Genomic DNA, 27,322 nt, shown 5'->3' on the forward strand with positions numbered 1-27,322 from the left:
GTGAGCTTGAAGATTTTTATGCAAACTTTTCCACCATAAATCCGCAATAACTTCTCAATACTTAAGCTAGAGCAATGAGATTTTTATGGTAGGCTTATAACTCTAAAATGAACCTTCCTATAGAAAATAAGAACATTCTGAGCTCATAACACAAACTAAAAATAGAAAGTTCCCATAAATAGTAACCACCCTGTCTACTAGTCCTTATTAAAATAGAAAAGATTGAAATGAAAATATTTTTTAGGTAATGCAAGATTACTCTTACATCCAAGATGCTCCTACATCATTTGTGCTCTAAGTTTTGGGTATACGGTATTGTATTGTCTTAAATTGGATGCACTCCAATTTAAAGAAGGCTTAGCACCTATTTAAGGTGAGATCATCAATCTCCTAGTGGCTATTATTTCTTCTTCCCTCTCGTGTCCTTCCTCCTAGGTGGAATTGGGATAAAACCTAATAAATCCTCTTTGAAGATCTTATTTTCATATCCTTAACCTCAAGGTAGGATCTATTCCTCCTAGGTCCTCCCTTCCCTTCATCTATCCACTTGGAATCTACTCCTTGCACCATAACGGCTATATCTCAAACTCTACACCTGATTCTAGAGATCAGAGACCTATTTTGGGATCTTGAAGGGGTCCTGAAAGTTCTAGGACCTAGTTGTTTGGGGCACAATGCGCCTCTAGTTGGGGCCTATTTGGGTCTATTCTTTGGATCCTGTATCCAGAAACGTTCAAGGTGTTCATTCTTATGTAGGTCATCCTATGGGAATTAGTCAATCATGATCTCTATATAAACCCTTCATTTTGCTCCATTTTTAGATATCATTATCAAGTATTCAAGCATCCACAAGTTCAAGCATACAAGCTCTCAAGTTCTCAAGAATTCAAGGCATTCAAGTTATCTCTTCATCGAAGATCAAGGATTTATGCATTGAAGTCATTAAAGGAGTTTATGTCAGATCTTCTATTGCATTTTCAACATTCAAGATCTCTCTTCATACATTCAAGATTTTTTTTGTCTACATTCATCTACAAGGTGAATCTCAAGAACAAGCATTCATGAAGATTTTGATTTCACTTTGATATCCTTTCTAGGGTTTTGAAGTTGAGTCAAAGCTATTACATCCACATAGTTGATTATATTCTAAATTCAAGAGCGCATTCATAGATTTACATTGCTTCAAGTTAGATCTAAAAACTACTACTTGCTAGAATTATATCTCAATTATTTCAAATCAAGGTTAATTCCTAAATTGGGGTTTGGTGAAGGCAACACCCCCCCCCCCCCCCCACAACAACAACAACAAATAGACAAACCTCTTGTTTTGCAAGCTTCAAATCTTGGATTGACAAACCAATTACAGATTTCGATAGTCTTTTTTGGTTGTTTGGCTTTCTACAGAACTAGGAAATTAGAATTAATGTTGCACACACCCAAATGATCCATTTCACCCCTAAAGATCTAGTTTGCCCTTAGCATATCACCAAAAGATTTTTGGGTTTCATCTTCCTTACAGATTTCAATTGAGATCTCGAGTTACAACATCTTTTAGCATCAATCAACATCACATTTCAAGGTTTGTATCGTATAAGATATATCATCTTCTCCTTTCTACTTGCATACTCTCCATTTCATCATTGCTTCATTTATCCTTTAATTTAAATCCTCTTAAGGTGGAGGTGAGAAGGAAATAAATATGAATTATTCGTTCTTTTTTTGCTCATTAGACTTTAGATTAGCACTTCCTCTTATATCAATCTAATCTAATCAGGGCGGATCTTGATCTCCCCCCTTTCATTTATTTACAATAGGATTGCTTCTATTTTCCTACCCTACAGGTATCAATCAGATACCTGATTGGGTTTTTTATAAAATTACACCATTTGATCAAAGGGTAAGTTGAATTTTTTTCATTTTTTGTTCTTTTCATTATTATTTTTATTAAAATTTAGGTTTTTTAGTGTAAATATATGTTTTTTTTATTTGTCATTATAATTTATGAATTCAATTTGTAATTATTTATTTATTTGCAATTTAATCAAGCATGGATGACAACAACGAACCTCAGAACCATACCCCACAAAATAGTGTTCCCAAAAATAATCCACAACCACTACCAATGATCCTTAGCCACCATCAAATGATCTACATCCCCTACAAAACCCTCTCCAAATCGAAGATTTGGTACAAGACAATCTTACCAAACTAAGGGGTCTCCAAAACTCATCTAAGAATATACCTACATTGGCTCCCATGCTATCCTTGCTAAATACCATTATGGATAATATTTAGACACTTTTAGAGTAGCATAATGTTGCTCTTCATTGGCATGAGGAGATGTATATCCAATTTGATAATGAGTTGGATTATGACAGGGTTGCGGACCTTAACCAAAGATGACATAGCTGACCTATTTGTGAACCCAAAATTTGATTAAAAAGTTGATCCCAAAAAACCAAAATTGTCAATTAATTGGTGCATGAATGAAGCAATGTGTGCAAACTTTTGGGATTGTTGGCAGATGGTTTTTGACAAACTACCACACAGCAATCTAGAGGTGTCATTTATTTCCTGATAAAATTATATGTTGAATTTGTGAAGGGGCACAAAGTGAACTATTGGAGCATGAGTCCCAACATGAGCATAGGAGGAGCTCCCCAAGACAGAGCATTTGAAAGAAAGTTGGCACTTATGTCGTCCCCCCACCCCCTCTAGTGCAACATCTTGATGTCATTGTAGAGGCTAGCTCTCAGGCTATTAGAGAAATCCACATATTAAGCATTCTATTGATAACTGAGGCTTAGTCAGCATTGCTTCCTCGTGTTGATGCTAGTGCAAGTTCATTAGCAAGCAGTTCACATGTTTGTGTGCCCAATACTTGGATTATGTGCAAGAATTTATGTCTAGGTCCCCTAGTTGATCTTGATTATCAATTTGTATTTGGGGAGGAGGATACAACATGCATGGCTATAGAGACTGTAGTCTCTGATGTGAGAGACGAGGAGAGGCATGTAGAGTCATAGACTCCTATGTCAGTAACTGTTTACATTTTTTTGTCACATCATAGTTGATTTAAAATAGATATTTTTATTAGAATAATTTAAACACTCAACATTTATGTACATGTATGTGATTCATTTATGTTTAGTTGATAAATGAGGAGATGAGAGATGGAGGATGTCATACTCTTGGCCATTTCATTGACCTCAAGACCTCTATGGTAAATTATGTTGTGTTCTCATTTCTTTCCTATTTGATACTAGATTATACATATTTTCTCATCTTATTTTTCTCTTATAGATTTCACCTGTCAGTGGGGGGAAGTGTGAGGGGGTTGAGCCACCAAGCATTGACAAGGCGAAGGTAATTAGGTGGGTTAAAGTCATTAAATGCATATATATATTCATTTCACCTCGAGATCTCTGTAGTACATTATGTTGTGCTCTCATTTCTTTCCTATTTGATACTAGATTATACATGGTTTCTCATCTTATTTTTCTATTATAGGTTTCACCTATTAGTGGGGGAAGTGTGAGGGGGTTGAGCCACTGAGCATTGACAAGGGGAATGTAATTAGGTGGGTTAAAGTCATTAAATGCATATATACTTGTCACTTGTTTGTACTAATGAAATGTTATTACATTGTTTATTTGACAAACGGTGGCCACTAATGATGTTCCAACACAAATTCAGCAACCCAAACCCTCAGGCATTCTATTCCGCAACGAGAGCCCTATTGTATGTATATTTATCATTTATTTATTTATTTTTATTTACTGAGATTATATAAACATGTTTGTCTTGATTGTAACAACTATATGTTTGACTCTCATGGGAAACACTGATTGTGATGGAGGGAGAGCGACAGAGTTTTGTATGTTTGTTGACTTAGACAAGACTTCCAAATGAGGGATCATCATGTGTAAGTGTAAATTTGAATTCTTGATTGTTATAAGTACATTATGTTATCAATGATAATATTATAGGTTAAGTCATAGATCAACCTCACAACCATACAAACATTTACAAGTTAGATCCAATGAGGTTCCTTCATTGCCTAGGACATATGAGAGGACTTTTGACCGTTGCAGGAAGTCGTGGAGAGAGGTATATGATGAGAGTTTCAAATTGAAAATCTTCATAAAATTATTGATCATTATGCATTTGAGTAGATTTATGTTTATATGTACAAATCATATATTTGAGTAGTCTAACTTTTGGTTTTCTTTTTTGTTCATATAGGAGTTATCTGATACACAGAGTATGTTGAAGAGGCTACATTTTGATGATCCACTGGCACCATAGGATACTATAGTTGGTTAAAGATGCCTCATGGCACATTTTGAGATGATATATGTCACATTGTATGTATAAAGTTTCATATTATAGACATATTTTGATGGCATGTGCCACATTTTGTATATGGATATACATTTTGATATAAATTTGTGTCATTTGTGTATGGATATACATTTTGATATATTATATAATTGTGATTTGTTGTGCATGAATATTTTTCGTGTTTATGGAATCTCATTCATTTTAATCATGTTTAGTATATTTTATTCAATTATTTTAATTTATGAAGAAAGGTCAAACAAGTCAAACCAATTTATATCTTTTAGTTAAATAGTGTTCAGTGCACCTTGGGGACACTTCGATGTGTGGTGGTTGTGAACATCATAGTGACTTCATTATCAAAACAAGATTGTCAGAAGGGTTCACTTGCTCATTTGGATCTAAAGGGACAAATGAATCGATGCCACGATGAACGGTTGGAATGTTACGCAATGGTGCACCAATGAACTGAGGTCCACTGCAAGTTTTGGCATCAAGCGAGATCTTTGTGTCAAATTCAAACAAATTTGAATCTCCTTGAAGTGAGAGAGGTTATTGTATACATTGACATCATGGTCCTTTAGCAGCTAAGAGTTTGTTGATACCCCTCATGAGTTTTGAGGTATGGCCCAGCTCTAAAGATCGCAGCTAAATAGTGTTTAGTACACCTTGTAGACACTTCATTGCATGGTGGTCACCAATATTCTAGCAACTTCGTGATTGAAATAGGAGTGTCACTAGGGTTCACCCACCCATTTGGAGCTAACAGCACACTCAAATTGATGCCACAATGAATGATTAGAAAGGTATTGCATCAATTCACTAACAAACACTGTAGGTTTTAGCATCTAGCAAGAGTGTTGTGCCAAATTCAAATGAATTTGAATCTCCCAAAACTAAGATAGGTTATTGTAAAAATTGACATCATGATCCTATAGCATCTAAAATTTTGTTGATACCCCTTGTGAGCTCTAAGTTATAGCCCTCTGAAGATCACATCTGAATAGTGCCTAGTGTGCCTTAGAGACAGTTCAGTGTGTGGTGGTGACCAAAGTTCTAGCAACTTTGTAGTCAAAATCGGGATGTCACTAGGGTTCACTTGCCCATCTGAATCTAACAAGGTAGACAAACTGATGCTAGGATGAATGGTTGGAAAGTTATGTAGTGGCACACCTATGAACTGAGTTTCACTGCAAGTTTTGGCATCAAGCTAAATCGTTGTTCCAAATTTAAACAAATTTGAATCTCCCAAAAGTGAGATTATTTTAATCATCGACACCATGGTCGTGTAGCATTTGAATTTCTATCTTCTAGAATTGAGGTAGATTACTTTAAGGTTTGACAACTCGATTCAGTAGCATTTGACAGTTTGTTGATACCCGTCACAAGCTCCGAACTATGGCCCTCTAAAGATGACATTTGGATAGTGCTTAGTGCACCTTAAGGACTTCATTGTGCGGTGGTCACCAACATTCTAGCAACTATGTGATTGAAATAGGCGTCACTAGGGCTCACCTACCCTTCTAGATCTAATAGCGCAATTGAATTTATGTCATGATGAACGGTTGGAAAGACATGCTATTGCACTAATTCACTAAGGAACATTGCAAGTTTTTGCATCAAGCAAGAATGTTGCATCAAATTCAAACAAATTCAAATCTCTCAGCGCTGAGATAAGTTATTGTAGGGTCAATGAGTTTCACTCAAAAACTACACAGTTGAATCTTGACAACAATATCACAATTTGTCTTGTGGTGGAAAATATCTCCTACTTATCATTTGATGAGCTTAAGGAGCTTCCTAATGAATGGTTCATAAGGCACAACACTTGGTGAAGGTTTTGCAGATGGGGTTGCAAGTAGAGTAAAGTGTAAGTGCACTTGAGCTAGAGTAGTACTAGGATAGGTGACCCCTCAGGAAGTCTTGGTGCTTCACCTCTATGAGCATCACCTAGATCCAATGTGTGTTTAAGTGTTCCATTTGTTGTTGTAAGAGATGGGTTTGTGTAAACCACTACTCTTGAAAAATAGGTCAATTTGTTTGACTCAAAAACAACACAATTGAATCATGATAGCAATATCACAACTTAACTTGCTGTGGAAAATATCTCCTACTTATCATTTGCAAACAAGTTTAAATCCAATAAAAGATATTTCAAGCTCATCAAATGAATACTTTCACTTCAGACATGGGAGCAAAACCTTGTAAAGCTTTTGCACAGCCTCCAAAAAAAAACCTTTTCAATCTTCCGATTTTTAAAAAGTTTAGAAATAAGTTTGGTTTTGAGTTTTCTTTCAAAGATTTTCACATCGAACTTATCCTCTGGCCCTTGGCCAGTAGCTTTCTTGTGGGATTTGCAGCTGTCCAATCAAAGCAGATATCATAGCATAGAAAACATATCACCACAAGAGTAGCTGCATGCCAATGTAATACAGATATTTCTCACAAAATGCAACTGGAGATAGATCTCAAGAAGAGGATTAAGCTAGCTTGGATACCAATTAAGGAAAAAGAGCAGTATTATAATAAAAATAGTAAACAAAAATTATCTACAAATCATAATCAACAAAAAAGTGCAAATCCCCAACCTCTTTGTGTTTAAATTGGAAATTTTTCTTCCATATTTGAATTAGAATGGTAAACAATTAAATTACATGCAGACTGCAGGTTAACTATTTTTACAACCCAAGCAATGTAAACTTAAAATACATCCAAACTATACAATGGAGGTTATTCATTCAAACACAATGTATGTGCAAGTTTAAAGAACAAATTTTCAATCCTTTAAAGGGAATGTTCCCATCCTCTAAACTTTTTGATATCATCACAATTCACTCCCTATGTAGCTCAGACAATAATGAGAAGTAACCAAAATAGTTTCCAGGAAACGATCAAGTGAACATTCAACTTCATGCCATAAGCTTTACCTCCACAGATTGTTCAAGCCAATCTCATTGAAGGTCTTGGGTATGCAGATCCCACATGTGGCATATCATATAGATGGTAAGGATCTGTTTCAATCCCATAGTCCATCAATGGCCTATCCTCAAGCATAGCATCATGTTCAACTACAAATTCTGGAATTTTAACTTCTTGCTTCTTTATATCATCCCATAGAAATTCTAGACGATTGACGTATTTCAATTTCCAGTACAAACTGCAATAGAAAGATGGTAAACACAAACTATTAGTATTTAGAAGAATACAGTCAACTGCCACTGTATTAAATCGATTGCAAGTAACTTTAAAGATGATTAGCACTGCCAAATATTACTCACCCTCCACTCAAGAAATAGCGGCCAAGAGTTGCCAAAAGCATCCGTGACCGAATACCAGGATGAAGGAAATAAACCACTTGAAGCCTTTCTTTGTAATCGCTAGGAAGCTCTTCATAGATCCATCTCAGCATGGACACCCCAGGAGAGTTTTCTTCATTCTGGACAGAAGTGTGTATGTATAAAATGCAGAAAGGTTCTTCGGCTACTGAATTAAAGATTTTCTGGTATACATATTTCTTCAGCCTTTCTCCACTAATAACAGGAGCTGTGTGTAAAGAAGCATAGAAGACGACTCAGGGAAACACAAACCAAATGATTTTCCCTTTAAATGAGAACAGAAAATATATATGCTCTGATACTATAACTGATAAAGCGATCCAAAAAATGAGCACAAAAGCAATTGCACAATCAAATAAATGACCATGGTTAAATGTGCGGTAATAAGTTAGCTGCAGAATTACATCAAAGAAACAGACCAAAACTGAAAGGAGGATAAATCCTACACAGCAACAATGGAAATCATAACAAATTGAGATTAACTGTCAAGAGAACCATTTAATTGTTTACATTCAAGTTAGATCCATACCAAATGGATGAACATCGTTTCAAGGGCATGTCTACATTTAAATCAGTATGTGTGGCTTTTGCAGTAACTTCAGCATAAAAACCACCAGTAAACAGATGCTACCTCCTTCCTCTGAAAATTGCATCATAGTGAATCCTCACACAAAAAAATGGTCCACGTGTTGGCTGACTACATAAGCTTCATTATAAAGCAGTAGTAAAATGTTTCGGGATCATATTTTCATTGGCAAAAGTAACCTACATTCCACAAAACTGAGATATAAGAAGCACCCATCGATGGGCTAAGAACCAGATAACTGAGGCAAACGTAGTACGACCTTCCAGTGTGATATTTAACATCAGAAAAATGGTCATTTCCCTATTTTCCCAGACAAAATATAAGTTCTAAAGCAAACTTTTTAATGGTTTTAAAATCCAAGGAACGTTGCATTTGTTTATGAGTCTTTGATTCTATATATTTTCTTGCATAAAATGAAGAATATAGCCCTTAAAAATTAAATATAAGTTTATAACTACAATAGACCTAATTGCACCTGAAATGTTACACTGAAACTGTAACCTTGAGATAAAGTCAAGCTGTGTGAAGGCAAAAGAAAAATTCAAGTCTATATTGACAAATTGAAAAGGTCCAAGAGCACTTATCTGGTTGACTTTTGCTGTACACATTTAGGACTTAAAACGATAACTATAAAGGATTATTTCTATAATTACTAATTAGGAAATGCAAAATGCTATAATTTAATATTGTATATAAACATTTTAATATAAAAGTCACATGATTTGTCCATAGAAAAACTTGGATAGGCCAACTAGCACAAGGAAAACTGCAACTACACAATATCTTGGGAAATAAATAATTCAATTTTTTTGCCAAAACATCTAAGTTACCGATTCGGATTTGGATTCGGATGCGGATTCGGAAACAGAAGCATGATTTTTTTGGGAGGGGAGGGATGCGGATGCGTATGGATGCATTTGTGTGTGTGTGTATTGCTATATATATTGCTAAACATTACATATATATAATTGTCTATCTGCTGGGAGTTTACTGAGTACTAACTGCTGCTACGAATATATATAATATTGCTAAACATTACATATGTATAATTGTCTATCTGCTGGGAGTTTACTGAGTACTAACTGCTGCTACGAATGGTCTATCAGATGGCCATACCAATCTGGGCAATGTTGGGAGTTTTGTGAGGGCCATCCAAGGTTGGAGTGGGACTTTACACATTCAAAGGCTTCCTTTGCTATGTACATACCTGCTGGAGGGCCGTACTGCTACAGAAGGAGCTGTCTATGTTGGGAACTGCTACAGCAGTTCCATATAAGTCTGAAATATTCCATTAAGGGTGTTGTACAAGCTGATTGAGGCCTTACCAGGCCTGTAGCTGAGTTCTGGGCAGTGGTTTGGTCTGTAGCTAAGTTCTGGATAGCAATAATTGTCTATATACACACACACAACAGAAGTTAGCACTCAATTAATGCATCCTGTCGGCATCCACATCACTTCCAAATGCATCCTGCATCCGTCTGCACCCGCTTCCGCCTCCAGGCTCCAAGAGGCCGCATCAGTAACTAAGCAAAAAACAGATCTCTCACTCCTGGGTACTCCACTCCATAGACATAATGATAAAAAAATATATAGAACGATGGTTACAAAATTGTGATATTGCTATCAGGATTTAACTGTGTGATTTTTGTGTCAAACTCATTGACCCATATTTCATGAGTAGTGATTCAACATGAATCCATCTCTCATGAGAATAAATGGAACACTTAGCACTCATTGGGTCTAGGTGATGCTCACAGGGGTGAAGCACTAGGACTTCCCGGGAGGTCACCCATCCCAGTACCACTCCAGCCTAAGCACGCTTAACTACAGAGTTTCCTCCATGGTTAAACCCAAAGCTTGCAACCCCATTTGCAAAACCTTCACCAAGTGTTGTGCCTTATGAACCATTCATTAGAAAGCTCCTTAAGCTCATCAATTGATAAGTAGGAGATAATTTCCACAGCAAGTCAAATTGTGATATTGCTATCAAGATTTAACTGTGTGATTTTTGAGTCAAGCTCATTGACCCATATTTCATGAGTAGTGATTCAACATGAATCCATCTCTCATGAGAATAAATGGAACACTTAGCACTCATTGGATCTAGGTGATGCTCACAGGGGTGAAGCACCGGGACTTCCCGAGAGGTCATCCATCCCAGTACTACTCCAGCTTGAGTGCACTTAACTACAGAGTGTTCCATCACCTAGATCCAATGAGTGCTAAGTGTTCCATTTATTCTCATGAGGGATGGATTCATGTTGAATCGCTACTCATGAAATATGGGTCAATGAGTTTGACTGAAAAATCACACAGTTAAATCCTGATAGCAATATCACAATTTGACTTGCTGTGGAAATTATCTCCTACTTATCAATTGATGAGCTTAAGGGGCTTTCCAATGAATGGTTCATAAGGCACAACATTTGGTGAAGGTTTTGCAAATGGGGTTGCAAGCTTTGGGTTTAACCATGGAGGAAACTCTGTAGTTAAGCGTGCTCAGGCTGGAGTAGGACTGGGTTGGGTGACCTCCCGGGAGGTCCCGGTGCTTCACCCCTGTGAGCATCACCTAGATCCAATGAGTGCTAAGTGTTCCATTTATTCTCATGAGAGATGGATTCATGTTGAATCACTACTCATGAAATATGGGTCAATGAGTTTGACTCAAAAATCACACAGTTAAATCCTGATAGCAATATCACAATTTGACTTGCTGTGGAAATTATCTCCTACTTATCAATGGTTACAAAAGGCAAACATCACTATAATAAAATGCATTCTCAGAGTCAAAGTATTTGGCTAATACAAATTACAATGGCTACTCTAAATTAGCCTGTGGCCTGAAATAGAAGAGCGCTTTCATCGCAGATACACAAATGACAAATTAGCAATTCCAATCAATTTTCTAGTGGGCAGTCCCTTTGTAGTTTGACGAATTGTGTGATAAATTTTGTAACCCTTAGAATCAACTGTGCAGTTTGAGACTGGCTTACAAAAACCATGAATGGTCCAGTTAACATGCATTGCGTCTAGGTGAAACTCTCAATGGGGAAGCATCCAGACTTCCCAGTAGCCACCCATCCCAGTATTATTATGACACAAGCACACTTTAATCATGGTTTCCCCAAGTTGTCGCCCATCTCAGCATCACTCCAACTCAAGTGTGCATAACCATGGGATTTCCCCAAAAAGTGTGCTACCAAATTAAGAGTAAAATTTTTTAAAATTAATATTTAAAAAATCAAATACTTCCAATCAATGTTTAAATGCCCTCAGCTATAACAGCATAGATAAAGCAACAGAGACATAAATATGACAGATGCCCAAAAACCACAAACTGAATGTACACTCAACATTGGGATGACATTAGCATGTTGGCACAGCTTAAAAAATTTGAATAGACCTGAGTGTGGATAATTTCATTGCCTATTTCAACATTATTGCCAATTTCACTGCCTTGGCACAGAAAACCACATGAGATGGCAGCTGCAAAACAGTCCAGGAGCCAAACTATAATCTGTGATGTCAGGAGTTTCTAGTAACAACAGATTTGGGGATATAAATAGGCATCTATCCAACAAACATAAATGCCATTGTCCAAAAGTACATTTTCAATTCAAATGAGTGTTGGTGGCAAGTCCTGAGCAGTAGTTCAGCAAAGGCAAGAAGAGCAGAGCAAAGGAAGGCACTGTGGCACTGCTTAGCAAGAACCTTGTAGTTGCTTCAAAGTCTCAAAGTGGGCAAAATCTCTGGTACAGCTGTATGGCATGCGAATGCCTTGGGAATAAACCTTTTATCCTTTTTCCTGCAAAGTTTTCTACTCACACTGAGTTTCTCTACATAAAATTTATCTCCCTTAATGTGTGTGACTGCTGTTTGGTGCTTTCTAGACCATTTCCAGTTAAGAAATGAGTTGTCAATTAAAGTACATTAAATGAATTCAGTTATATAATTGTTGTTTCAATTCCATAAACATTACTTGTGCAGTGAGTTGTATCAGTTATAAATTCTGCAATTAAAAATCAGCCTATGAAGCATATGCCACAGTATAGCAATTTTGGCTTCAAAAAGAATATGACAACCTGAAGAGCAGCAGTAAATTTGACAAATGAAAATAAGTAACAATAACCAGAGGGAATAAGTTCTCCTGAAGTGTAATTTACAGTCAAACATGTAAAATAATATGACCTTGAAGAATTACTATGATTCACATCATCGATCAGGTATAAATAAGTGGTGAAAATAAGAGCTAATCAGCCACTCATAAAACTGTACATTTTTCCACAGTAACCATATTAAAAAAAACAGTAGACAGGAGAAAAGGTGTGAAAATCAACTCATGCCAAGAATAAGATACTTTTAAAAAACAGAACAATTAACTATGGCAGTCTGTTCCCATTAATAGATTGATGATAGAGAGTTGACGCAGAAATTTACTATTAACATTGAAGATTGGTAGTTGTTAATGCAGAAACAAACAGCTCAAATATGTTCTATTAATTAACTTGAACTTCCATGGACATTTTTAAAAGGTTTTGATGTTTGTGAGATTTTGGCCTGTATATATTTGAGTCATCTCTAAAATTATGAGTTTCCATTAGTAGTCATACTCATCACTTTAGTGTAAATTCCCCTTTGTCTATTGGATATAACCCATGCTCCAAGGAATCTCAGAATGGGAGGTGGCAAGTGGGCAAACCAATGACCTAGATTTGGCAGAGCAGGGGAATGGTGGTGCAAATATGTATGGTACTTCAAAACGTAAAAGCATATAAGAAATAACTAGTGAAACTCTGAAATACTTAATGCATCGTAAAAGCGTATAAGAAATAACTAGTGAAACTCTGAAATACTTAATGCATTGCATTGAACAATGCAAATACCAAATATTAGTATATTTATATTACACTGAAAATGACAATTGCATCCAAAATTCATATATAAATGGCCAATGGCCCAAATGCCTCTAATCATCCCCTAAATCCACACCAAACTATTCATCGCTCTAAAGATTGGTCTTCTCAATGTCAACCTCCTCCAAACTAATACTGAACAATCCTATCTATTCCACATCATAACCAAACTATGCTGACTTATTTTTTCTCTACATCCCATTGAGGTAGTTAACTCTTATTCTGTGTAAGCATACGGTAGCTATAGATGACTACAAGCTTCTCCACCCTCCTCAAGGTAAGCATATTCCTTTTAACATACTAGATGAATCTATAAGCAGACCAATTCCTCCTAGCACTAGAAGTACCAAAAACTTGGGACAATTGACATGGCTAGTGTGATCTTCAAAGAAGTAGGTTCACATGTACTTCACCACAAAATTTAATCTTACCATGCGATGGTCCCCCTATCCAACTTGGCCTTTTTTACACATTCCCTAAGACTGCCAAATATTAACAACTCGAATGAACGATGCCGACATCAATAGTATCACGTCTTTTGAACGTTTTTCATGATCACCACCATCACCTTAGCGCACCTTGTATAAGGGTAAATCTACAAGGCCTTGTATGTAACACTCTAAATGCACTATGTAGGCAGGCATGTGCAAGCAGGTGTTAATTTTCTCCCATCTCTAATGAATGGTTGGTTGGATTTTCCAAGTGTAGGGATACCATGTGTTCTCTTGTACAATGTGCTTCATTGTGATGTCCGCGATTGTTGAAGTTTGATCTGATCTAGAGGTTTATGGTATTTTATACTTCAATTACTGTGATGTTGCTGACAATATAATACGGATCTGAACTGCATATATATTGTTGCTGATATATACTTGAGTTAACGATATAAATATAAATATATTGCTGAGACTCATTTGGCACTAATAGATTTCTGTACCTCCCAAGATCTTTGAACATATCAATATATTTATTAGACAAATGTCTCTCATAGAGACATATCCCTACATGAATATGGTTCATGTCCCTTAAACATCTCCTTATTAATCATATCTTAGCTGTTTGACCGATACTCATTATTGATTCATGTTATTACCAATACAATGTTGACAGCAATGCAACATCAATAGCAATGCATCATCGAACATTGATAGTACAGCAAGGTTTAATATATCAGGTCGATGCTTGATATTGACTCACAGCATGCGTAATATTTACAGCAGGATTATTATGTTGATGATGATACATAATATTAATGTTAACAACATGATAAATATGTCAATACTCAATATTGATAGTATGATTAATATGTCGATACTTAGTATCAATATTATATTATGGTTGATACTCATTATCAACAGCATAATATGATATCAATATAGTAAAAAATATAATGTTGATACTCAAAATTAATACACAGCATGATTACTAATTATACTATTAAACTCAATTATGTATATATGTGTATTTAATAGTATACAAATACATTATTAAATATATATATACATGATTATTTACTTAATTATTAATCATGCATAATGATATCCATAGAGATCAATCATATAATCATAGCAATTAATTAGAGCAGTATTTAGAAAAAGGATAGAGATCAAATGCTTAAGGCTGATAGGCCACTTATGCATTTGATTTCATCGTTTGGAATAATCTGACCAAAGCTACAAATCATCAACACAGATATGGAACCAAGGAATTAAATAAGGTGAAAATTAAATGAGAAGCAAAAAAGCTAAAGTGAGACGACAAAAAATAATTATTTACTGGGACCACTATAAGTCATAACTTATCATCTACCTAGGCCAACATCATGAATAAAAGGGAGTTTAAATTAATAAAGTAATTTTATTATAGTGTCAACTTTTAATTATAATAAACTTGCTTTTTGGAGGGAAAATGAAATGAAAAAAATTAAATAAATTATTACTCTCCAAATAGGGAACAGGCTATTATAAAAGGAGGAAAAAGTGAATTATGAAAGCATTCTAGAGATCATGATTTTTATTTCGAGTGTTTTCTCTATCCAGTAAAACCCTAGAACAGAAACCCTAGATGGTTTGCTAATTTAGACAAAAATCCAGATCAGCACCCTTAGTGGAATTGCTTCGAGATTCACGTGTGCATTACATTGTTCAGCTTTGTAGACAGCTATCCCATCCTTGGCCGTGACTTGAATACATTCATGGTGCCATGAGGGCAGAAGCTGATTGATGTTTGGCCCTATTTGTGGGCAACTAGTAACAGCTTCTCCATTTTGGGTAGTGACTATTCCTCATATAGCAGTGATTATTTGTCAGTTTGGTTGATATTGACTCCCCCTTACATGTTGGTATTGGCACACCTATATGGTGGCAACTCCACTTTCACATTGATCACTCTTCTATTGCATTCAATCTTCTTTCATATGCTACAAATGATCATACCTCACAGCAGCTTGATGATATTTCAGTGGAATCATGCGGGTTTGTTGCATGTAAATTTTATGCATGCAATGCATGTTTATATCAGAATCATTTTCAATAGATTCATCTTTAATATCACTGATTTCCTTGGAAATCTATATCATTTCCTTTGCATGATTAGTTGGCATGTTTACATGTTAGTTTGCAATGAGACAAAGCAAAACATGTCAAGAATAAAAAACCCAAACTCAAATTTGAGACATATCCTAGTTCGAGATATTTCATTCATTTGGCCAAGCATTTTCCCAATGCACTCATACACCTCTCCAAGGTTAATTGCATTAGCATCTCCATGTCTGAAGTAATGTCCCTTTCTTGGAAGACCTCATACTTTGCCTAATTTCACAACTTGGAAATGAAACAAACAGAAATAGCTTGAGATATAATCCCCGCTCAAGAATAATGTGCGAAAATCCTGCTTTGAAAATTGCAACCAAATTAAATACAATTCACAAAATACATCCAATTCTAGGGGTATTATATATATATATATATATATATATATATATACACACAACAACTCTCAATGATTAGGCAGGATTTCAGCAATAACGAGAATTGTGATGAAAGAAATGATGAAGTGCCACAAGTATCCTTTACCCTAGGCACAATAGAAGGACCATATCTTCTTTTGCCTCATGCGGTCCCTAACCATCATCATAAGGTGGTGCACCTAGTGAGGGTTATATGTCATTCCCCTCTATCATGTCAACCTCTCACCTCTTATGGTGAGGATCCCTTTTCGGTTTACTTCAATAGTTAATCAATGTAAGTATAATAGGGGGGCTGCAATAGAATGACCTTAATGCTCAACCCTAGGCCCAACAGCATAACCTTATCCTCCTTGGCCTCATGTGGCCCTTGGGCTTTAACCAATAGTCCTTGACCATTATCATGAGGTGACCTCATGGTCCTTAACCATCTTTACGAAGCGCCATACAAAGTGAGAACCTTGCACTCCCTACAATCAACAGGATCAATTATTGCAAAATTCCATATTGATAAATGCATAGACATTAAATCCTAGTATTAATTAATTGCATATAATTAGATATGAGAAGATCAATTAGGAGATTATAGATAAATCCATCTTCTGTATATGCTATTGTCTCTTCTTCTTTTTTTGATGTATTTTCGATGTGTCCTATCTTGATTGATCATTCAATTGGTGTTCAATGACTGATATTCGTATGAATGATCCATTGATTAAATGAGTCCCTTTGGTTTGGTCATTTGAGGTATTTGTAAGTTATGATTAAGCAATTGTTGATCAAATGATTGAAAAGTGGCAATGTAAGGAATGCAAAATTTGATGGATGATGTTTGAATTAATGTTGAATTGATAGAGTGATTCTTGATTGCTGAATTGTATGTTTTATTGTCACAAGATGAAGTGAAGATTGATGTGGATTTGGTGATTGCTTGATTGATCTTTTTGATTGTTTGTTTGCTTGATTTCTTGAGGGATGTGTTGTGACCTTTTCAAACATTGCCCCATTGTGAATGGGGACCCCCTCTTCTTTTGGTTTTGTTGTTTGGTAGCTCTAGTTCCCTGAGGTTCCTCTTGTTTTGGTGGGACGTGGTGCTTTTGTTTAGGTCTAGATTGAAGAGTGGTTTCTCTTCCTTTCAAAGTTTCAATTTTGAATTGAAAATCCATTGAAATGGCTCAATGTTGAGTGAAAAGAACACAAGAACTTTAAAAAAAGCCAAATTTGTGGAGACTTCTTCACCTATCTTAGTATCCCTAAAGGAATTCTTAACTTACAAAAGCAAGGAATCAATCTAAAGGTGCAAATTCTTCACCTTACCTAATTTGCACTCATAATCCAAAAATGCCCTAGATTAGGATTGCATTCATGACACGAATTCCTCAAGGATCAAAGAAAGCAAGGCTACACGAGGACACAAAAGGAACTCACTTTGCTCTAAACCATCATACGTCATAAGGGAAAATGATCTTCAATTGATAGATGCTCTACGGAGAATGCATCTATAGCCATGTCCAAGGGTAAATCACGAGATTCATCTGATACTGGTGCTGAATCTAGCAGAGAAGTTGTTGTTGTTAGAAAGTAGAGTCCACCAAGATAATTCAGATGGGGGGTGGGGGGCTGAATTAGTTATCCAACTAATAAAACATTTATAAACCTTATTAATCCTTACCCATGTGAACAATATAACCAACAACCATAAGAAGATGCACATGCACAATAACACTAGATATGTTGACTAGGGAAACCCTTGATCAGAGGGAAAACCCCGACGGGGATGGTACCCACAAAATGATGTACTAATATAAAAGTTCCTTGTAAGAGGATGGACATTGTTAGGAGCCAAGGAAATACATTCAGCACATATCAATCCTAGACTTTGAAGCCCTTTTAGGAGATTCCAACCTTGTTAGAAGTTGTAGAAGGCAAATGGACCCACTATCCAAACAGTGTCAAGGGCAAGACCATCGAACTCATTGTCCACCTGACCTTTGTATTATTCCTTGCAGAATAATAGAATGAAATTACTTGAACTCCTCTATCCTCTTGACCAAACCAAACCTCTTCAAATCTCAATACCAAATCTTCCAACTCGCATTACTCTAATCCGTTTGATCACTTGCATGCATTCACCAACTTCACGAATCCAATACAAGTCACTTCCTCTTTCACATATTACACAAAATTCACACTTCATCACAAGAAAAAAATCGTTCTTTATACCATTTCCTCAAAATAATTTATTGAGTCGGCCTTGAGGCTTTCCCAATTAATTACAATAGGACCTCATTAAGATATTATAATTCATTACATCTTTTCGCAATTACAAAACACTGTTTGCTCACAGTAAATGCAACTACTCATATGTGAGAACTATGACTAGCGCACTCGTTGATGTCATCATCAAGTTGTCTACTGTCACTGTCTAACTGCGCTCATCACGATTCTATCCCTGTTAAGAGATACAATCCAATCATCAGAAACTACTTCTCAGGTACTCTGTCTACACACTGTCCTCTGTAAATCTTGAGTAACTCTTGCATGTCTTTGCCTCTCTGCACACGCACTTATCCACTTCATCAAGATACAATGTAGAACATATCCTTAAATGTGCTTGACCTCGTCATAAATACACAATCGGTACAACCTCATACTCTATCTACTACTCTGTCAGCCTTTACAAAGACAATACTATGTTGCCATCAATGACAAACATAGTCATGAATGCAACATGTCAATCTCCTCCACTGCTCTCGCAATACTTAAATTACTCCCCCAAAGGAATACCATCAGCATTCATGCTAACAATCTCCCCCTTTGGCATTGATGGCAACATAAATGAAAAACATCTAAGTTCCAAGAATACCAAATCCAACTCTGTTGCTATTGTTGCTCTCTTTTTTTCAAATCCACTTCATCAATCAAATTTGAAACTCACAGGAACGACTCTCTATCTGTGCTTTCTCATTCTTACATGGATGGCATCAATTGTTCACACTTCTCCCCCATTGATATAACTCAATGTTTCTCCCCATTGACATCAATCTATCCATGGACAATTCTCCCCCATACATACATCTCCCACATACTACTAGAAGATGTTTTTCATGCAATCTCTCCCCCATTGACATCAATGACAAAGGCATCATTATGTCAATCAACTACTCAAAGTCTTCAACTAGTTTAAGTGTCTATAAACACTGGTCTATACTAGCTACCAAGAGTCCTTGATGACTACGCATTACATATATTCCCTATATAGGAAGCATCAACATTCAGTCCAGATAAACATTAATGCTTTGTACCACTGGACTAATGTACTGTCTACATCATCTACTCAAAATTAGGTCGAGGCATAACCCCAAGCATACCTTGCAAATACTCAAATGTATCTTTAGGCAAAAGCTTCGTGAAAATATCTACAATTTTCTCTTTTGTATTCTAATACTCTAGTATGATTTCTTTCTTTGCAATTTTCTCTCTCAAAACATGATACTTAATAGATATATGCTTAGTCTTAGAATATAATACAAGATTCTTAGACATACTCATTGTACTCGTGTTATCACAATGTATGATAATAGGTTTTGAAAACTCTATTCCAATATCCTTCAGCATCTATTTCATCCACATGATATGATTGCAATTGCTTGTTGCTACTACACACTTTTCTTCTGTTGTACACTGTGAAATACAATCTTCTTTCTTGCTTAGTCAAGAAACCAATCTTCCTCCAAGGAAAAATGCTCCACCACTTCTACTTTTTCGGTCATCCATACTGCCTGCCCAATCCGCATCAGTATATGCACATAGAGTAAAGTCATTTAATCTGTCATACCAAAAGCCAAAATCAAGTGTACCCTTCAAATATCTAAATATTCTCTTTACTGTTGCATAGTGTGATTCTTTAGAATCTACTTGAAATCTTGCAACTATACCATCTGCATTTGCTATATCTATTTTGGCATGAATCAAATATTGCAAACTTCCAATCATGGATCTGTATTTCTTCTTCTCAATTGTAGGTGCCTCATCTTTGCTAGATAACTTGTGACCAATTATCATAGGTGTTCCAATAGGCTTACAACTTTCCAAGCCAAATCTCTTCAAGAAGTCTTCCAAATACTTAGTCTATGATAAGAAAATACCATCACTATTCTGCACAATCTGTAGACCTAAGAAATATTTCATCTCACCAACCATATTCATCTCAAATTCATTCTTCATTTCATCAGCAAATTTGTCACTTGCTTCATCATTACCTCCAAAGATTATGCCATCCACAAATATCACAATAATCAACAATCCATTATCAATTTCTTTCAAATACAGGTTATTATCTACAATACCTTTAGCAAATTCCAACTTTGCCAAATATTTGTCCAAACTCACATATCAAGTTTTAGGTGCTTGCTTTAGACCATACAATGCTTTCTTCAATCTACATACCATATCCTTTTCTTTTGTTAAAGGAAATCCTTCAGGTTGCTCGAGGTAGACTTCTTCAAGTTCTCCATTCAAAATGATGACTTTACATCCATCTAATATACTTTGAACTTCTTACTTGCTACATAAGCCAAGAACATTTTTACTGCTTCAATTCTGGCTAGAGGTGCAAATGTCTCTTCATACTCTATACCTTCTTGCTGTGAATATCCTTTACACACCAATCTTGCTTCGTTTCTCACAACCTCACCTTGCTCATTCATCTTAATTCTGAAAACCCACTTAGTTCCTATAACATCCTTATCTTTAGGTCTAGGGACCAATTCCCATGTCTCATTCTTCACAATCTAATTTAGTTCTTCCTTCATTGCTTGAATCTAATGATCATTCTTGCATGCTTCATCTACACTCTTTGGTTCAATTTGAGAAATCAAACATAATTCTTCATTAACTCTATTTCTTTTCATAACTCCTTTGTCTTTGCTTCCCATAATCTGATCAGTAGGGTGATTCTTTGTCAAATTCTTGTTTGGTGTTGGTGTCACTGTCTCAACTCTTACTTTTGGTTTAGGTTCAAATCTTGCTTCCTCTCTCTGTTCCACAACTTGAATGTCATTCTACAAATCATTGTTAGTTTCATAAAACAACTCAATATTCTCATGATTAATCTTAGGATTAACTTCTTCATTTGAATTATAATCAAGTATTCTTTCTCGAACTCCAAACTTCTCATCCACTTTCACATTTGTGCTTTGAACAATAGTTACTAAAGCTATCTCTTCTATTACTTCCTCCTCCTCAACCAATCTAAGCTCATCTTCATCATCACTAGCATTCAAGAATTCTTCTAATCTTGCATAAAATTCCTCATCATCAAAAAGACAATCCTTAGGCATTCTTGACTTGTGAGACTTTCTAGTCATCTTTACTCTCTTAGGACATTTGGATAAAAAATGACCAAATTCTTTACATGTCCAACAAACAAAAAATTCCCACCTTCATCTCGCTTCTCATCTTCCTCATTCCAACTATCATAGTTAACTCCATCATTCTTAAGACTTTCTTTTCTAAAATGACCCACCATAGATCTCTTTGAGATGTTAAGCTTTTCCTTCAAGGACCTGAGGCTCTGATACCAATTGTTAGTAAGTAAAGTCCACCAAGATAGCTGAAAGTGGGGGTGAATCAGTTATCCGACAAATAAAACATTTATCAACCTTACTAATCCTTAATGATGTGAACAATATAACCAACAACCATAAGAAAATACACATACACAATAACACCAGATATGTTAACTAAGGAAACCCTTGATCAAAGGGAAAACCCCGGTGGGGATGGTACCCACAAAATAATCTACTAATATAAAAGTTCCTTGTAAGAGGATGGACTCTGTTAGGAGCCAATAAAATACATTCAATACATTTTAGTCCCTGTTAGGAGACTTTGAATCCCAGTTAGGAGATTCCAACTCTGTAAGGATTTGTGCCAACCATGTTAGGAGTTGTATAAGGCAAATAGACCCACCGTCCAAACAGCTTCAAAGGCAAGACCACCGAACTCACTGTCCAATTGCTCTCTATATTATTCCTTGTAGAATAATAGAATGAAATAACTTGAACTCCTCTCTCCTCTTGATCGGACCAAAACTCTTCCAAGCTCAATACCAGATCTTCCAACTCGCACTACTCTATTCCCTTTGATCGCTTGCACGCATTTACCAACTTCACGAATCCAATACAATTCGCTTCCTCTTTCACATATTACACAAAATTCACACTTCATCATAAGGAACATAACCTTCCTTTATACCATATCCTCAAAATAATTTACTAAGTCGACCTTGAGGCTTTCCCAATTAATTATAATAAGACCTTATTAAGATATTACAATTCATTACATCTTTTTGCAATTGCAAAACGCTGTCAACTCACAAAAAATACAAATTCTCATATGTGTGAACTCTGACCCAACGCACTCGCTGACATCATCATCAAGCTATCTATTGTCACTGTCTAACTGCACTTATCACAATTCTATCCCTATTAAGAGATACAATCCAATCATCAAATACTACGTCTCAGGTACCCTGTCTACACACTGTCCTCTATAAATCTTGAATAACTCTCCCATGTCTTCGCCTCTCTGCACGCACACTTATCCACTTTATAAGGATTCAATGTAAAACATATCCTTAACTGCACTTGACCTCATCATCAATACACAGTCCATACGACCTCGTACTCTATCAGTCTTTACAAAAACAATACTATGTTGACATCAATGACAAAGCAGTCATGAATGCAACATGTCAATCTCCTCAACTGCTCTAGCAATGCTTAGGATACTCCCCCAAAAGAATACAATCAGCATTCATGCTAACAACAGCAAGAACCTCAAGAGGACATGAACCTAGTAGCGAAGACTCCTTTGATTTCCTCGCTTCATCACCACTTAACTTGAATTGATGGAGTTTCAATCCCTTTTACCTCAAGTACTCTTGAATCCTTACCTCCTTTGATAGATAGCTTGGGAAAAGTCTGAACAAGAGGTTCAAATGTCGATGATGATATCTCATGCATTTGAGACCCCTTCTTTTCATCCAAGTGTCAGTATTAGCAAATATAGACTAGAATCTATCCCAAATTGAAGTACTTTCCTTACATGACTAAGGAAGATGAAGAATGGGTAACTTCTCCACATCATGCTAAAAATATTCAAGATCTAGGATATGATCATCATCTTCAAATCCAAGAGGGATTGATGTCAAGTTAAAATCCACAATTTGCTTCACAATTAATCAAGTATAGTCCATGCACCATATATTTACCTTAGTTCATACATCAATCTAGAGATCTTCTAGACGATGTATGTGCAAGAATTGCTTCCTCATCTTGTCATGTAGCCCTCTCCAATCAAAACAAATCTTGACTACAAATTTCTTCAACGTGATTCTTTGAAGTTCAAATTTCATGTTCTTTGCTTTAGGCACAGTATCCAATGAGTACCCACCAATCTTCAATGGGTTACGTGATGAGATCCCCACTCCTGGCTGGTGCAAATTGGATTGATAAGTCTGTACCTCCATGAGTTGTCTTGCCAATTCCATGAGTATAATTTTATCAATAGGGTACCTTGGCAACGTGTATGGTTCTCCCTTGAAGCATCCAACTTGCACATATGTGATGTTGGGAAACTATAAGAACATACAACCATAATCATTTACCTTGTTCCATGCTTCATCAGAGACTCGCTTGTTTGGGAGTTCTTTATCACACAAACACATGAAATGCCCAAAAAAGGCATCCCAAATCCTTTGGAAATGTATCTAACTTTGCGTCAAAGGCAACTGCTCATAGTACTCCCACACATGAACTATAGATCTATCGTTTTTTGTTGACAAACCTGAAAAAGTACACAGGGCAGCAGCAATATATACCATGTAGGAGTTCATGTTGAAAACACCAGTAGACAACACGTTCACCAACTGCTCACATATAGAATCACTCGTTAATTCAGCCCAAAACACATCCTTTTTTACCTTATTATGAATGAGATGTACTTATACATCCAAGGTTAGAAGGTGTTTGAATCCTTGAGCCCTACCAAGCAACTGAGCAATGTAATGAGATCATTGATTTCTTCCTTGAAATGACATCAGCGCACGCCCTTTGTTGGCCATCTAACAAGGTTGGGCCTCCTAGTAATCAATCCGTTATCATTGACAAACTTGGTACAATAAGCAGTATCCTCATTCCACCGCTCCATAGCCTTTTGTCTTGTGATGTTTGTAACAACTTGGAGTATGAGGAACATGAAAAATACAATCAATAGTCTCAAGGTCAAAACTAATGATAGAATTGCCATCCTGATCTCTAATGGTCCGAAAGGTTGCATCAAAGTGTCTCACGCATGCAAGAATGAAATCTGGTTCATGAGTTGCCAAATGGAGAGTGGACAAAAAATGAATATGATTCCACTTGATCCCCACCATATCTTCGGTAGCTTCAGCATCAACTCTTGCAAGAAAATCCTCAAGGTTCAAATGAGAAATATCAATATCTCGTAATTCATAGCAGAATGTTGCTTGTGATGATGGAATGGAGTTATGATACTGATCATATTGATACTCCATCTTCTTTTTGTCTTTTCCCTTTGCTGGAGTAGTTTCTCTTGACATTGCAAAATGATACGCCTACACTGTTGCCACATGAAAATCATCCCATAAAATGAGAATGTCTTCATGTGAAAGATCCATAACAAGATTTTGGGTGTAAAAATACGGATTTGGACAAGGTATGGGTAGGAAAAATGAATGGAATGATTAAGGATAGCAAATGAACAAATGGGTCAAGCTCAAAATGGCTAAAATATGAGTGAAATAGCCAAAAACAGGTTTTTTGGAGTGAATTGCATATGTGACCAGCAAGCTTGAAATTAAGTGAGCAAGGGGAGAAATGAATAATACATTGAGCATCTCGTGTTTTGCAAGTGTGAAATACAAAATTCTATCCAATAAGCATGTGCGAGAAACTTCAACCATAGGGCAGCCATATGAAAGTACATGAAATGCATAATGGTGGGTTTAAACTTGCATTTGCATGTAAGAGAAAAATGAGCTTGTATTTCTTTTAAGAACAGGATTTTACACCTAACTTGCATATGCAAGAAAGAGGAGATCTTGCATATGCAACTTGGAGAAGACGGAAGATAGAAGGGACAACTTCATATACACAAAAGAGATGCAAATCCGAAAATGGGAATGACAAAGATTTGTAAGAACAATCAAACAAATATATACAAATGTCTTACAAAAAAATAACCAAAGAAAATTACCTCAACTGCACCAATAATGAGAAAGACAAATCTTTATCCAAAACTAGAGCAAATCTGAAATAAATCCAAGAGATTTAGGAGTTTAGATTTGTCCAACAGCCAAAGACTTAAATACATTTTGAAATCCACACAACATGGTTCGAATTTGGACATGTAGAGATGGTTAAGAGAAATGTAATGCCCAAAATGTGGAACAAACTTTGACCTAGCAACTCCAAATGCAAAGACATGTAAAAACAGCATCTAAGGCATAGATTAGCTTGTTAAAATGATGAAACACAAGCTGGAAATGATGGATTGTGGAAATCTGATAGCTCTTAATGATAATACTTACCCTAGATGGTTTCTTGAAGGTATTCAATGCAAAAACACTACAAAATGGAGCATATTTGTGGTGAAAATCATACCCAAAATGGGCTGTTTTTCGCAAAACGCATATGGATAATCGTATGCTTTTTCTTCAAAAACTGCCACCCTTGAAAGACCTTCAAAAACGCCATGGGATTTGATTAAAAATGGGTCTTTTTTGCTGGATAACACTTGTCAATATTCTGCTCATATATGGATGCAGTTTTAGATGGCACCAACACTTGGAAATAATGCCAAAACCCTCACCCAACATGTCTGGAAGTAATATTGCATTTTTTGAATGTAAACACATATATCAAACTATATGTAATAGCAAACAAAACTGCCACTCTTGAAGACCTGTTCAAATGCTGCCTTCAAAAACTTTTTTGGAGGGCAAATGCATGTAATAACCAGGAAAATTCCCACTCTTAGCATTATAAAGATAAACGCACTATTTGAAGGCAAATACATGTGTTTTAAAACATGCATAATAGCAAAGAAAATCTCCACCATGAACTTTTATAATGAAACCTTCATTGGACACGTTTTTGGAAGTAATGAACATGTTTTAAAACACATGTAATTGGGTAAGAAATCGCCACCCATAAGTTTTTAACTTATGACTTAGTGCATAACGCACTTTCGAGATGCATTGTCACATTTCAAAAACATGTTTTAAAGGAAAAAATCGCCACTTTCCTTTTAAAAAGGAAATGTAAATCAAAAATGCATTTCTCAAAGGCATTTACATGTATTTAAAACATATGTAGTTGGCTTCAAATTCACCACTTTTAACTTAGGCTAAAAGGAAACAAATGTTCTTTAATCAAAAACATGTATTTGGGTCCAAAATCACCACTTTGGCTTAATATGAGTAAAGGTCACTTAGTTTTACATTTACATGTAAATGAGTTTCGAAAACCCACTTTAAATGGTGATTTAAAAATACATGTGCATTTGATTATTACAAATGAACTTTAAATACAATAACACGTGTTAATCTTGAGTAGATTTGAACCCAAGACCTCTCTGCTGAAAGGCTCGCAATTTACTGATGCGTTGTAGGCTCTTACCTTTTAAAAAGCACACTTTTAATAATGTTGGGACTTCAAATTTATTGGGAGTGGATTTTAATGAAGTATTTTGCATGTGGATATATGCAATATGAAATAAAAATCTCACTTTATACACTTAAGTTGTCTCATGTAATTATATTGAATATTCAACTGTAGTTATTAATAAAGTAAAAAGAAAAATAGTCTTGAAATAGGCTACTTTCATAAAACATAAAAAACTATCTTCAAATCAACTCAAAATGAGTTAAGACTTTAAAATGGACCACAAAATCCACTCTAAATATCAAGTATAATTTATATCGTGCAAGTACCCATTTTTATGAGGTTTTTAATAAAAATGTGCAATTGACTTGAAAAACCCCACTTCTTCCCCTATAACCTGAGCTAGACAACTCTGATTTGAACTTAAGTTAGATCGAATCAAACAGAATTCCAAGGGCCATTCACCTAAGGCAAAAACAAGACCAAAAACT

At 35.8% G+C, this 27,322-nt stretch overlaps 1 protein-coding gene across 1 annotated transcript in view; it reads right to left on the reverse strand.

The window, feature by feature from the left end:
- Positions 1 to 7,058: 7,058 nt before the first annotated feature.
- Positions 7,059 to 27,322, reverse strand: part of LOC149574747 (SEC14 cytosolic factor family protein / phosphoglyceride transfer family protein) — a 57,590-nt gene continuing 37,326 nt past the window's right edge. Inside the window, exons 2-3 of the mRNA XM_089814562.1 lie at positions 7,620 to 7,884; positions 7,059 to 7,498 (exon numbers count right to left, since the gene is read on the reverse strand). Of these exons, the coding sequence (XP_089670688.1) occupies positions 7,282 to 7,498; positions 7,620 to 7,884 (482 nt within the window). The 3' untranslated portion in view covers positions 7,059 to 7,281. The remainder of the gene's footprint in view (positions 7,499 to 7,619; positions 7,885 to 27,322) is intronic.

Source organism: Cupressus sempervirens, chromosome 2 (genome assembly GCF_028749045.1).
Source record: "Cupressus sempervirens isolate cs-2001-9-10 chromosome 2, ASM2874904v1, whole genome shotgun sequence".
Lineage (NCBI taxonomy): Eukaryota > Viridiplantae > Streptophyta > Pinopsida > Cupressales > Cupressaceae > Cupressus > Cupressus sempervirens.